The 14,811-nt window shown below is 54.7% G+C and overlaps 1 protein-coding gene across 11 annotated transcripts in view; it reads right to left on the minus strand.

Annotated features, from left to right (window-relative positions):
• MYT1 (myelin transcription factor 1) overlaps window positions 1-14,811 on the minus strand; it is a 110,827-nt gene that overhangs the window by 31,165 nt on the left and 64,851 nt on the right. For all 11 annotated transcript variants that reach the window (XR_009211456.1, XM_032143297.2, XM_058432877.1 and 8 more), the window contains 5 exons: window positions 10,037-10,091; window positions 9,022-9,052; window positions 4,030-4,092; window positions 3,394-3,641; window positions 703-1,581 (listed from right to left, as the gene is read on the minus strand). Coding sequence is in view for 10 of the 11 variants with exons in the window: in XM_032143297.2 (XP_031999188.1) it covers window positions 703-1,581; window positions 3,394-3,641; window positions 4,030-4,092; window positions 9,022-9,052; window positions 10,037-10,091 (1,276 nt within the window). In the remaining variant the exon portion in view is untranslated. The remainder of the gene's footprint in view (window positions 1-702; window positions 1,582-3,393; window positions 3,642-4,029; window positions 4,093-9,021; window positions 9,053-10,036; window positions 10,092-14,811) is intronic.

Below are 14,811 nucleotides of genomic sequence, written 5' to 3' on the forward strand. Positions count from 1 at the left end.
TCCTCAGACCTCAGCACTCCAGGCTCCCAGCTGCTCCCCAACCATGTCAGCTGCTTCCCAGCGGCTCCCCAACCACATCAGCCCAGCCCCAGGCCCCTCCAAGCAGCCCTCCTTCTCTATCCTCACCTCAACATCAGCCACTCGGTGCGATCAGGGAATGCCTCTCCTACACCCTGCACACTTTAGAGCCAAACCCAGAGGCAGATGCAGAGCCAGCGGCAGGCTGCTCCCTCTGAGGAGCAAGGGCACCCCTCACATCTGCCTGCTGGTCTCCACCCCACGAGAGGATCAGGATGGCCCAGCATGGCTGTAGGAAACGGCGGGTTCTGTCATAGCACAATCCCTGCCACAGTGTGAGTTGGGGTGGAAGGGACAGGACGGTCCCCACCCTCTCCAGACCCCCGATGCTGCTGTGACCAGTCACTGTGGGTGGGTCACTGTCCCTCCCACCTCCTCTCTCCCACCTGGTTCTTTCTCACACGTCTCCGCTCTGCGTCTCGCTCCAGATGGCTCTATGTAAAGCAGTGTGGGAACCCGTTTGCTCAGTATCTGACCACAGTCTGTGTCATGTATTTGTCCTTCCGTCTGCTTTTCTGCCATCCCCCAGCCCCCTGTCCTAGAAGGGCTCTCAGCCTGCATCTGCACACCTGGGGCAGGGGTGAAAGGATGAGTCTGCAGGGCCAGGCCACCGCTGAGCCCTACCTTTACTGTAGTAGCTCTTCCGCACAGCGTCCAGGGGCTTTCCTGCCTTCCCTGGCTCTCCCAGGCCCAGCTGGCTCGGCTCGGCAGGCGGGCAGCCCGGCTCGCAGACTGTGTGCACCTGCTCCGCCTTCAGGGCGATGGCCTGTTCCAGGAGGCCCAGGTTCCCCCGGGTCATCATGTCATGCATCTCCGACTCGTCAGTGACTGTTGACTTCTGGGAGTGGGTGTCCTCGTCCTTGTCATCGTCCGAGCGGACCTCCACAATGACAGAGTACTCAGGCTTGGGACTGGGTGATTCTGGGCCCCGGAGCTCAGGGGCCTTCCGGGCAGAGGTGTGAGAGGTGTCTTCCTGAAAGATCACATCAGGAGCTGCCTCCTCCTCCTCTTCCTCTTCCTCCTCCTCCTCCTCTTCCTCTTCCTCCTCGTCCTCCTCCTCCTCCTCTTCCTCCTCTTCATCCTCCTCCTCCTCCTCGTCTTCCTCCTCCTCCTCCTCATCCTCCTCTTCCTGACTCAGGATGCCTTTCTGCTTGCTGGACTCCTCACTGGCTGCATCCTCCAAGGACTGGGAACACAGGTCCTGGGAGCGCTCAGTGGTGACTTCGACGACCTCCTCGGCATCCTCTGGCTGGACGAAGAGGCCCTTTTCACCGTCCTCGCTGGCAGCTCCCTCTGCGGCCTCCTGAAGCAGGTGCACGATGCCAGGACCTGGCTTGGCCGCCTGGCCCAAGTCCTCTTCCACCAGGGTCTCTTCAGCAACTTGACCCAAGTTCAGGAGAGAAGTTGCGATGATTCCCTGGTAGCTGCTATAGCTGCCCTTGGAGGAGCCAGTGGGGCTGCCGATGGGGTTGGATCCAAAATGGGACTTGACGGGGCTCCTTCCTGCACAAAATCAAAATCAACATGGGGGCCAGAGAACACATGGGAAGACTCCAGGTCTCCAGTCCCCAACACACCCACCACCCCTCCACCTGACCTACCACTCACTCTTTATACGGGAGCCAAGGGGAAACCTGAAACTCCAGAAGTGGGGATTTGGTATGGACCTTTCTGTCAACCCTTCTGCCTGAATCCAGAAATCATGGTGAATATATTTTAGGAGGCAGGTCATGGGCCACTGATGTATCTTTTAAACTAAGAACTACTTTGATACTTTTTCTTAATGTGCCTCTCCCATCACGTTTACTTTCCCAAATCAGATAAACCTGCATTGTATACAATGGAGCTTAAGTAGCAAGTCAGATTTTTAAAAAATAATAATAATTGTTTCATAATTGAAAAACAGTAAATAAGAATGGGCGAGGTGGCTCACGCCTGTAATCCCAGCACTTTGGGAGGCCGAGGCGGGCGGATCACCTGAGGTCAGGAGTTCAAGACCAGCCTGGCCAACATGGCGAAACCCTATCTCTACTAAAAATACAAAAATGAACTGGGCATGGTGGTGCACGCCTATAGTCCCAGCTATTCCTTGAACCCGGGAGGAGGAGACTTCAGTAAATCAAGATCGTGCCCCTGCACTCCAGCCTGGGCAACAGAGTGAGACTCTCTCAAAACAAAAACAAAACAAAACTAAGATATGGTAGGTGCTCACCACATGCAGGCCCCGTAGGGTTGTCAGCAAGGACACCTGGGCCAGCACGTCCCACAATGGTAGGAACAGGCTCTGCCATCCACCCACTTCAGAGGGGAACGTCCAAGCCCAGGTTGATGGCTGAACTCCAGACGCCTTTCTTGATAAGAAAGCAGGAAAATGTGTGTCTTTTCTACCTGGGATCTAGGACTATGTTGATTCCACGGGGCAGCGTACTCACTCCAGACCCCCCAAGGGAGCTGGGGTTGAGGACCCTCTCTGGCTTTGCTTCTAAAATCCATCTCAGACCCTTCCCCACTGCAGAAGCTTGGGGAGTGTTGGGTGAGTGGTGGGGATGGCGGGGGGAGCGGACCTTGGGCCTCGTCTGACCCCAGGTCTCTACAGATCTGCCGGGGCTCTCAGGGGCACAGACCCCTCCCTCCGGAACCCAGGGGCCAAAGCACCTGCTTCATCCGCTTTTGCCAAGGGCTAGGTGCTCCAACACGGCAGTCCTGGTAGACCCCACAAGGAAGTGGGAGACTCGTCTGCTTTCCTCCTTCCCCTCTTGACTTCCCCGGACACCCCATTTTCAGAGGCCTCACCTGGTCCTCAATCACCTGAAGCTCAACCTGAGGTGCTTCCTCAGCATCTGCCTGTGAGTGCCTCAGGGGAAAGCAGACCTCTCAGCCATGCCCCCAGGCAGGTCTCCCAGAGGGCCAGGCAGAACAGAGGGCCAGTCTAAGACCCTCCCTTCCCCACTTACAGACACACAGAGACACAGCCTTGTCTGTCTCTCTCATATACATGCAGGCACACCTGCCGAAACATGCTACAACTGCACACACACACACACACACACACACACACACACCAGCCCCGTGTCTGTGTCTGTCCTGCCTCTCTCCTACGCACACAGTGTTCACACACAAACACACCATAGGCCCCATAAACACCATGGGCAGACCTCTCTCCCAGGAAGCCCAGCACATGTTGGGACAAGACATGCCTTGTTCTCAGGAAGGGCTTTCTCTCGCCCAGAGTGAGCCCCTCCCCACTGACAGGCTGCAATTCTCCAGGGCCACACTAAGCGCCCTTTATTCGGGGAAGAAAGAGCGACAAAGCACCTTCAGCTGTCTCAGGGCGATGAATCTCGTCCTGTCCTGACGTCTCAGCCTCGGCCCCCTCCAGAGTTCCTTCCGATTCATCCGAAACAGAGACGTCCTTCACCTCGGTGTCCTCACTGCCGTCGCTGTCCACACCATAGCCCTCGTCCAGAGCCAGCTTCAGGGGGTGCGACTTCCTCTTGGACACCAGGTGCTCAGCCTCAGCGCCCTCCAGCTTCCTCTTCTTGGCCAGAGGGCAGCTCTGTAAACTGGGAGGGAGGAGTAGGCAGTGGAGAGGGCCAGGCTAGGGCCACGAGAGGCCTCAGCCACCCCATCAGCCCCTCCTGAGGGGCCTCCCTCCCTCCCTCCCTCCCCCACAGACTCATCCAGTCCTTGCAGGGGACCCAGACAAAAAAACCAAAGTGCAGCGCTGGGAGGTCAGATGGTCTGTCTTCCCCCACATGAGGTGCCCATGGCCACACGGACCTCCATGCTAGAGTGGGAGGTTGCTGCCTCGCAGAAGGGTCAGCAGCCTGGCCTTGGGAGCCATGGAAAACGATGGAAAGTTCTCCATCTGCAAAAGGGTCTAGAGCAGAGTGGGCAGGGGCTCCAAATCTACTGCCCAGGAATCTCTGTGAGATCCAAGGGTCCTCTTACCTTCGGTGCCTGGAGTACTTGCCCCGGACGTGCCCTGAACCCGTGCATCCTGGGGTGGGGCAGCTGAGGGGAAATAAAATGGCAAGGTCACATCAGGCGATGGGCTCAGATCTCGGGGCCCATCGCAGACCTTCACCCTGGGGAGCAGACTATCTCCAGACGATTCATCTCAGAATGGCTGCTTGCAGTTTGCTGAAAATTAATAACTCACCCCATTCAAATAAATGAATGGCTCATTACAGTTTTACGAGTGTTCAATTAAAGACTGTGTATATATAAAAGCAAGACTTCTAACGCCAGAGTCTCCCAGACCCCTCCCGACGGCAGGCATTCCACCAGCTGCCACCAGGTCTCCAGGAGCTTGGACACAAGATACTCTGAGGTGCCCTGAACACAGCACCCCTCTCTAAAGAGGTCCCAAGTCCAAAGCACAAAAGTTGGCATTCTCTGCGGCCATCACTAATGCTGTAAGGCCTATGGCAATCGAGGGCAACAGTCTCTGCATTCCCTGCCAGCTGTGACCTTCGTGCCCCAGCAAACTGAGCCAGGACTGACAGGCAGAAAGGAATCTGTGGCCCAAGCCAAAGACAGTGGTGAAGTTTCCACCAGTGCCTGTAGCTGGTGTGGGTCCCAGCTTCCGTGCAGGGAAAAGAAGCCAGGAGGACCAATGAACCAGGAGCTGACAGCATCTGCCTTGAGGAAGACTTCTGGACCGCGCTAAGAAGGGCAGTTTGGGGAGGGGGTGATACTGACCCTCCTGCCTCTCTCACCCTGGAAGCACAAGGCAGGACACCTAGGAGTTCCTCTTCCTTAACCATCATCTGTCTCCCTATATAACCAAACCAGCAGGAAGCTCTGGAAACTTCTGAGCATGAGTACTGACTATGCCAACCAGCGTGGCGGCAGGACCACAGCTCCCACAGCAGCCTCAGCCACAAAGGGGCCAGTGTGGAGTGTGAGGCCAGAGTTCACCACATATCAGGTTCTTGTGGGCTGTCGGATGCATCCACGGCTCAAGGACTACAAGGAGCTGCCACGGTAAGACCCAGACGCCTGTGCCAGGTCGCCCAAGGCAGGCGGGAGGGGCAGGCCTGCGCTCCTTGTGGGAAGAGAGAGGCTTTCCTGGCCGAGATGGGAAGACCTTGCTTTTAACAGGATTGGCATTATTGTGAGTCTCAGCTCTTTCCAAAACCCAAGCACATCTTCCCGAGCCTGTGAAGGGAGGAAGGTAAGGGCTGGCGCCTCCACACCTGGGACCCAGGGAAAAGAACGCCATCCCCAGTTTCTATCCAGACACCTCTGATCGTTTCTAATTCGACTGACCACAGGCCTGACTGCAGACAACTGTGGGGCCCAATGGGCTTGCAGGCCACCCTCCCCGACAACCTCAGGGAGAACCGTCGGCAGAATCCAGGCCTTACCCTATCCCCTGGATCAACAGCAGCCATGGGGTGGGGGAGCTCTCATGCAGATGGACGTCCTCTGCAGCCTTCCAGGCTGGGGTTTTCAGTGTGTTAACGAGAAGACAGAAAGGGAGGGAAGGAGGGAAGGAGGAGGGAAGAAGGAACCCAGGCAGGAAAGGAGGGGAAGAGGGAGGAAGAGGGAGAGAGGGTGGGCACACCACACTTGACTGGGGGTTCCCTTTCCAAACTGAGGGAGTTGCCGCTGCTGCCACCCACCTCTCCCTGCCTCTAGTCTCTTCTAAAATCCAGGCCCACACTTGCTTTCACTCTTTGGAAAACTAGCTTTGAGACTTTTCACAAAAAGCTCCTTGTTATTGGGGATTTGAAGCTAAGGTCCCAATTAGTCGATGAAATCACTGAGTTAATCAGGCAATTAGGTGACAGCTGCTGTGGAGGCCTGTGGGGACTGGACTGCCCTGAACACATCACCCTCAGCTCAGAAGAGTCCTGGTCCCCAGAAAGGTGGGCCTGCACCTCCCGGCCCCGGCCTCAGAGGGTGTGAGACAGGGCTGTGAGCCCAAGTGCGTGGAGCTGACAAGGCCACTCCGGGACAGGAAGCTGGAAACCCCTTAGATGCCTGCTCCCCACCCCACGCCGAGTGGACAAGAGACCCAGCCAGGGCCTCCAGGGGTGTCGTGCCAGCCGACGCCAGCCCTGCAGTTCACCTGCAAGCACATTCGGCTCTTATTTCCTGATGTCCTCTGGCTGCTCAGGGCAAGAGCTGTAGGGAGAGGAAGACGGCCAGGGCTCCGGGACTCCTGACCCTCTTTTCTCCGGGAGGAGGGAACTCCCCAGCCTTGACTCCCCAGCTCCGACTAGGGCTGGTGTCAGAGATGTGAGGAAAGGACGCAAGTGAGGCTGGGAAGAGGGTGTGGCTCAGTCACCCCTCAGCTGGCATCCTGCATGACAGCTCTGAGGGACCCAAACTTGAAAAGTAGGCGTCAAAGAAGACAAGTCAGGAGAGGAGCTGAATCCCAGCCTGGAGCCCCATGCTTCAGCTACCAGCCTTTGAAGACACTGCTTTCCCTGCCTTCCCTCCCTCTCCTGGGGCAGTCATCTGGGCGGGAGTTGGCCAGTGGCTCAAGGAGCAAGGCGCCAGAAGAGGAAGGTGAGCTACAGACGTGTTCTCTCTCTGAATTTCGAGATGGTCCTGAACTCAGTGTTGTCGGCACCTCGCTGCTTCAAAGATGCTAACCCCAACCCTAACCTTCCCTAGTCTTCGCCTCCAGCAGAGCCAGTCTGAGGCCACGTGACAGCAGATGGACCCAGGCAAAAATACAAGCTGAAATGTCATCAGTTCTTCCACTGGGGTGAAAGGAAAAACCATCAAACTGCTTCTTCGCTCAGGCACTCCCAGTGGGCTCCAAGGTCGGAAATAGCCGCTCAGGGTCCTACTGCATCCAAGTCCAACCTCTCCTCAGCTCACCTGGTAAACAGCCAATGGAGTGTCTTCCTGGGAGCTCTGCCGGAGCTGGTGGGGAGGCGAGCTGGGGTTAGGGGCTCTGCAGGCTGTGAAGTTCTGAGTCAATGCGGTGTTAAGTCTCTCATCCACAAAACAAGCCCTGCACACAGGGGTTCCCGACAGGTGACTCTGTGTCCATGAGCTCATCCAGTGCCACGGTCTGCACACAGGACGTGATGCTCCTCTCACAGACCGCAACAGTGCATTTTCTCTGTGGGTCATGCTTCCTGTTCTGGCACCCACAGTGTGGGCCCCCCCAGGACAGAGGTCTCGTCCGCTTGTCCAGTCAGAGCCCAGGGTCTTTGGGAGGGGAAACACCATCAGTCCATTTCTGTGGTGTAAATGCTCCCACGATGGCTGGGCACGCAGTCAGCCAGCACGAGCCACAGGCACGCCCACGTGAAGCGTGTGGCCAACAGATGTTTGAGAATACAGGAATGAATGGTACCTCCCACGCAGAATGTATTTGATTCCTTGGAACATCATCTTTGTTCTATTTTACTCTAAGCATCCCTTGTCAGCAATGAAGAATTGCTGCAGAAATTGTTGTTGGAACACTAGATGTCAACACGTCTCCCCCCAGTTCCTCCATTAAAAAGTTTACGGGTCTCACTGTTACCAAACATGTAGGTTGAGACCGCAAGGCTCATGATGAGGGCGTCAAAATCCAAACGCTCACAGAACCCCTCACTTAGGCTGGACAGGTCGTCTCAGAATGTTTCAAAACAAACAAATCTATTTGAGAGTCACTTTTCCTTCCGCTGTTTCAAAGCTACAAGATAGCACCCTGCCGTTTGTATTTGCCTTTTCAACTTCCTCCACACTCCATCTGTTACCAAAAAAGCCTGGAGTTTCCTCAACTCCTGTGCCTCACTCACTGCGCCCTCGCCTGGGATTCTCCTCCGTCTCTGTCTCCACCGTGTCCCTGGGCGGCTGCCACGTGGCACCTCCTCTTCCCTTTCCTCGGGGCCCTTCTGAGCATCTCTCGCCATCGCAATCACTGCTTCTTCAGCAGGCCGGCCAAGCAGACAATGTCTCCCTTCCAGGGAGCCGACCCCTGTGCTTCGGGGGACTGTGTTCTGGGGAGCACCCAGTGGGATGCTGAGGACACCAGACCGGAAGTGCCAGCACACGACCTGGTTTGGCTGAGGTTCCACCCCACCCCTCCCACCCGTTACCCAGGGTGGGGCCTCCAGCAAGTAGCGCATGCCGTTCAGCTCTTCTGGTTAGATGAAGGTTAACCCCTGAGTCTCAGCTTCCCCACTTCACAAACAGGATAATAACATCACCAGGCCGTGCTTCCAGGACCTTTCCAGAGACCAAGACTGTGATGTGTGACTGACGCAGAGCCTGGGGCTTGCAGCACCCCAACTCCCTCCCGTAGTCCTCCCCCTTCATCTCCAAGTTACGGGGCCTCAAGTGTCAGAGGGACACTGTCTTCCTGTCCCACCTCTGCGAAAGGTTTACAAAGTGAACTTTGCAGTCCTCTCATTTTCCTGATTGGCAGAAGCCATCCACTCTTCGATTGTATGCTGAACAATATGATGGTCCCTGCCCTGAGAATCTGTACCCTAAGAAGCAGGAAGGAAACGGTCACAGAGCTCAGCCAGCCACGTCACCAGCACACAGAACTGCTGTTTGCACCCTGAGCCAATGGAAGACTCAGGATGTAGAAGACCCCCTTCTCTCATCTCATCCCCGAACTGGGCCTCCAACCATCTGACACAGAAGCACTTGTGAGGGTCCGCTAAGAGAGCGGTTCGTTTTTGGTTTGGGGGACCGCAGTGACAGTCCAGGTCCTCGTGGTGACCAGATGTGGGCACATCCGTGTCCTTGCCATGATGCTGGGGCGCCACATGACGGGGCCAGGACAGAGGTGAGAACGCATAGAGATGGGGCCAAGACAGCTGGACACGTGGCCAGGAGAAAGGCAGTCTCCTTAGGGAAAGCAGGGGCTCACCAGGGGTGTTTGGTCAATCCAAGAAGACCCCGTTTGGGACATTTAGGGTATCTCCAGGGTCACAGGCACATAGACGACACTCGGTGCTAACAGGAAGGGTTCCTTACCTGAGGTCTGCAGCTGTGGCCTCCGGGGGTCCTGGGAAAAAGAGAGAAACAGGGAAAACATGTGGGAATTGTGATTTTAAAGGCTCATTGCCCTAACAGCATAAACTAAGTTAAACAGCCGAGAGGATTGCCAAGGACAAGTGGAGGCAAATCTCAGTGAGACCTGAGCGGTTTCCCCGGGGCCCTCACCCTTTCCTGACGTCCCAGAGAGTCCTCCAAGGTCAGCAGAGTGAGGGGCTCCCCAAGCCCGGTGCTGCCCCAGAAGCTCCCCTGAGCAGCCCGGCAGTTTTGCCGAGTGGGACAGACACTCCAGCTCAGACAGGCTCTCTGGGACCTCGTGGCCAGGGATGGTAACTCTTTCTCTAATTGCAGATAGAAGTCAGCTTTTGGCAGGAAACACAAACCACCAGATCAAGCTGGACAGAGAAGAGAACAACTGGACCAAGTTACTGGTCCTTCAGTGATGGCTGCAAAGATGCACGTGGCTCTGACCAGGGCAGGCACACCTGAGATGCTTGGGAACAACAGGAAGCCCCCACCAGTATCAGGGAGGTAAGTCTGGCCAGGGGTTGGGGCTCAGATCTCAGCAGAGTGAGCAAGGCCTCGGCCCCCTCTCCTCCCACTGCACTTCCAGCTCAACCCAGCAACCTCCTATTCCCCATCAGCACCAAGACCGATCTCCTGGGAAGGAAGGAGGATGGCGGTGGAAGGCTGGCGGCCTCTCATTTCCAAACAGAAGGGTCCCGTAACTGAGCCTTGCTACTCCCACTCCATGGAGCTGAGTCCGCCTCTACATTTCTGCCCTCAAGGCAGGCTTATCTGGGCCAAAGGCCCCTCGGCAGCCCTCTTAGATGCCAGCTTCAAAGCTCAGCAGCCCTGAGGATGAACAAGGCTGAAGAGGCCTGAGGTCCTCAGGGCATCTCTGCACACGTGTGGTTCGGGGTTTGTGCTCCTGAGGAAGACCGCGGAGGAAAGTGGCATTTACAGCCCCAGAGGAGGGGAGGGCGGCACTCACCTCGCAGGGCCTTGGATCGGGTGCGAGCTCGCTTGTCTTCATTTTCTAAGCTCATCTGCAAGCAAAAAACCATGATGTTAACAAGAAAACCCAGCCAGTGCCTCTGGAGTCAGAGCCATCAGGAATGTCTGGCCATTTTCTGGCTCAAGCTTTGACAGCAAAGGTGATTTTGGGCACAGAATGACAAGGATGGGCTCACAGGACAAGAAAGGCCTGGGGCCAGGTGCAGCAGGTGGGAGGGTGTAGAGAAAGGACCTTCTACAAGGCTTGGAAGTGTCCCATCAGCATGTCCCCGCCCTCGGCAAGGAGGGTACAGTGCACCGTGCCCTCCCACTGCCCCCAGGTTTTCACCTGCCAACAAGTGCTGAGGCGTGGGCCCTGCCCCACTGAAGCCTGACGAATGTCCGTGTTTTATCCATGAGGGCCTCCTGGCCCAACACAGAGCAGCACCCACTGCTCACCCGGCCAGGAGGGTGCTGAGGCATCAGGGCAGGTCGCTCACCACACTCAGCCACCAGCGGCAACTCCAGGTCATCCAATGGCTTCTGACCCCAACGTGTCCCCAGAGCACAGCTTCCCATGGGCCCTTTCTTCCCACTACAGCAGAAGGCTTTAATGCCCCTCACGCACCAGGGTCATCCCGTGAGAAACAGGCAACCTGGAGCGGCCCCAGCCCACATGTTCTCCGGGCCTTGAGGGCCTGGCTGCCTTGCCTGAGCCCATGGGTGTCCCTCCCCACCTGTGATCCTTGAATCTGACCAGCCTCTATGAGGACGCTGCCCACAGCATTGTCCTGCGAGGGAGCCATGGGGGAGCCCCCAGGAGGGTGACAATCACAGAAAGGACATGTCGGGTGGTGGTGAGGGTCACACACAGCATCCTTGTCCTGTGTCACCCATGACAAATCTGGGCAGGCAGGTAAATCCCACACACTCCATGCTATGCAAAACATTCTCCCTGGGGAGCCACACCAGGCCGGGGAGGGCACCTCTATCTGGACAGGGGAGGCCCAAGAGGAGAGCGCTGGACTCCACCACCATCACCTGTGGCCAGGAAGGGGAGGCAGCAGACACCAGAGCTGCCAGGGCTCTATGCGTGAGGTAGTCAAAGGGAAAGCAGGGGAGTGGAAAGAAGTAGCAGAAGAAAGGAAGAGAGGCAGCAGGAGGGGGGCTCAGAAGCCCCCACGTCTTAAATGGGGCTTTCGTTCCTGAAAACCAGCAAGAGACAAATGTCTACAGTACCACCTGGGAAGAAAGAAAAAGGAATTCCCCCAATTAGTAAGATGAAATTTGCAAATGGAACCTCCCCCATGCAGCAGCACTAACATACAATGATGTATCTGATTTGTTAAGGAAGAAAAATCAAACCTGGGTAATTTAAGCAACCTGTCGACTCCGGGCCGTGAAGCACGGTGCTGTGAGCCGTGCGTTTATTACAGCCTTCCAATAGAACGGAAGACAATTACTACAATTTCTGTTTTTAAAGCGGAGGTTCCCCATGGACCAATGGCTCACATTTAAAGTGAGAGAGGAGCAGGTGTCACAGGGACTTCATTACATTTATAAGCCTTCAAATGTCGTCTGCTCTGGGCCCGTGCGCAATGCCTTCCGATGCAGGACGTACAATGGGGCTGATGCGTCTGATTGCGCAGTGCCTGCACTCAGCTGAAATGCAATCTACGGCTCTATTTTATTTATTTATTTATTTTTGCCAGTTTTCCCGAGGATATTGGCAAGCATTCTGCTAGGTTAAAGCGTGCCTTGGCAATTTGGATGTCCTGCAGATAAATTATTCAAAGAGCAGAGAATAGAGAGGGTTGCAGGGATGTGTAATGGGCGCTGCTTGAAAACTGTGAGCTCCCGTTGATGAAGCTGACAGCTCTGCCGCTCCTTCTGCTGAGCACCTTACCATTTGCAATTTATCTGCATTGACTGGTCAATAAGCGAGAAGTTCTCTTAGGTGCATGCAGCTTTGATTTTTAAAGGGAAAAAAACTGCTACCAAAGAAAAAAAAACCAGGCTCTTTAATATGAGAATGAATCCGTAAGAGCTGGGTGACTTGGGACACTGGTTTCTGAGCTGTTTGAAATCAGCAGTGCCAGCTGATGCGAAAGCATCTGGACAAAACCAGCACTGCTTGATTTACATCACTTTTCTTTTCGAAAGAAGTCAAAGCACTTCAGAGGTGAGTTCTCTGCTCTCCTCCTGCCGCAAGATTGGCACCACGATGTGGTAGATGGAGAGCGGGTGCTGGGGGCGGCCCTGTGCCCAGCACCACCCAGGCTCACCTTGGTGATCACTGGGCGGCAGCCCCCCAGACCTTTTGCCCCCACCACACAATGACAGCTGGGCCCTAAAGGGCAGCTCAATGACGCAAAGAAAATTAAACACTTCTCAATCTTTCATTGATTTTTAAAACACACTTTACTTGTTCCAAACACAAGCCAACCAGGTCCCTTTTTTGTGCAACCTGGAAATAGCCCAGTCCCCTCTCCCCTTGAGAGTGAAAAGGCAGAACGACCCCATCACCCACTCTCACTGCTGGGCCGGCAACCTTTCTCAAGAACGTCTGCTCTGTTTCTCCAAATGCCAGCTTGATTCTGCCACTGCGAGCATGTCTTGAGGCTCTAATTAATATTTCAATAGTTCTGCCTTCAATAGGAAAACCATGAAAACTATGGGGAGGAGAATAATTCGTAAACGCAAATACGTTGTACATTGCCACGTTAACCCAAGAGAACTGTCTCTTTGTCCATCCATTGAACTTGCTTTCTTAGTGCCATATAAAAGCAGTCTCTCAAAAGTGTGTTTTGCTTTGTTCTGTTTTATATTTCTTTTTAGTAAAGTCAGCATTAATCATGTCAGCTCATTTGAAAATATACATAGTTCTGGCCGGGTGCGGTGGCTCATGTCTGTAATCCCAGCACTTTGAGAGGCTGAGGCAGGTGGATCACTTGAGGTCAGGAGTTCATGACCAGCCTGGCCAACAGGGTGAAACCACATCTCTACTGAAAATACAAAAATTAGTCGGGCGTGGTGGCGTGTGCCTGTAATCTCAGCTACTTGAGAGGCTGAGGCAGGAGGATCACTTGAACCTGGGAGGCGGAGGTTGCAGTGAGCCGAGATTGCACCACTGCACTCCAGCCTGGGTGATAGAGTGAGACTCCGTCTCAAAAAAAAAAGTATATATATATACTATGTGTGTGTGTGTATATATATACTATATATATATATACACACACACACATAGTTCTCACCATGACATGCTACGAAGACCAGCCCCTTTTCCAGACTCATCTGCGTGCTGGCCTTGCCAAGCCAGAGTGCCCTGAGTTGGGTGTTTACAAACTCAGGAACCAAAACAAGCCAATGCAGTAAGCAGTCTTGAAACCTGCAGAGGAATCTGGACTCAGGCTGCAGCTGTGACAAATACACTCAGAACCCAGAAACAGGGCTGGGTGTGGTGGCTCACGCCTGTAATCCCAGCACTTTGGGAGGCTGAGGCAGGCATGGTGAAACCTAACTCTACTAAAAATACAAAAATTAGCCAGGTGTGGTGGTGGCCACCTGTAGTCCCAGCTATCTGGGAGGCTGAGGCAGGAGAATCGCCTGAACTCGCGAGGCGAAGGTTGAGGTGAGCTGAGATTGCACCACTGCACTCCAGCCTAGGTGACAGAGCAAGACTCCATCTCAAAAAAACTAAAAAATGAAAAGAACCCAGAAACATAGCCAGTAGCAAACCACTCGTGTCTAACCTCTAAGGGGAAATGGGAGACTCAACTTCCAAAGATGTCACGGTTGGAGATTTTCCATGAAGCCCAACAGGCTTTGTGCCAACTTCCACCTTTGCCCCCAGAGGCTGTGTCTCCCCACTCCTTCCCGGGCCCCAGGTCAGGGACACCCATTTCTCCTCGCTCACTCACTGACTCCCTCTCTGTCTCTCTCTGCCTCTTTCATTCCTTTTTCATGCTTCCTCCCAGGCCAGGGCCCTCAGAGCTGAACAGCTTCCTCCCTCAACCCCCATCACATCCCTTCTGTACCAACGGCCTGGGGCGGGTCAAAGGACAGAATCCTGGCTGAAGCCTGGCCCCAGCAGGATGGTGTCCTGGCCCTGAGGGGCACCAGCCTGGCATCCCAAGGTTTGTACATCACCCCAGGGAGGCAGGGGTGAAGATCCACGTTCCCACTCAACGATCTAAGAGCAGCATTCAAGCATTTGCGTTGCTCCCCTCCCGAGTATCCCAGGAGGATCATCTGCTGCGTCCACAGCCCTTCCCTTCCCTTTCTTTGGAGCATGGACCTGTCTGCCAGCTCAGCCCACAGAACAGATATAGAAAGTCGGTGGCCTCAGCACACATCCTGCTTTCCACTCTCTTGCTCTCTGAGGCTAAACCATATGCCCTCACCCCTGAACCCCACTGGCAGCCATCACAGTACCCTTGGTTTCTTGCAGAGACACTTCTGTCCCCACATTGGGTGATGTCTTGTTGCATGTCTGAAATTCTGAAATTCTCCTGACAAATTCAGCAGCATAGACCAGCCTCCTCCTTGGGGTACAGAAAGGACACCTCCATGGGGCATCATCTAACACATGTCTGAGAAGGGTTCTCTTGACAGCTCTAAGCATGGGATACTTGCTCACTTCTCTCCCAAATCAAAAATTAGAGCTACATAATGGATACCCTGATGAAGCAGCCATATCTGCAACCGTCTGTTAAAAACTCCAGCATAAATGGAATTTATACCCACCCAGGGTAGAATCCAACAACATAAAGA

Source organism: Hylobates moloch, unplaced genomic scaffold, assembly GCF_009828535.3.
Source record: "Hylobates moloch isolate HMO894 unplaced genomic scaffold, HMol_V3 SCAFFOLD_21, whole genome shotgun sequence".
Taxonomy (NCBI): Eukaryota; Metazoa; Chordata; class Mammalia; order Primates; family Hylobatidae; genus Hylobates; species Hylobates moloch.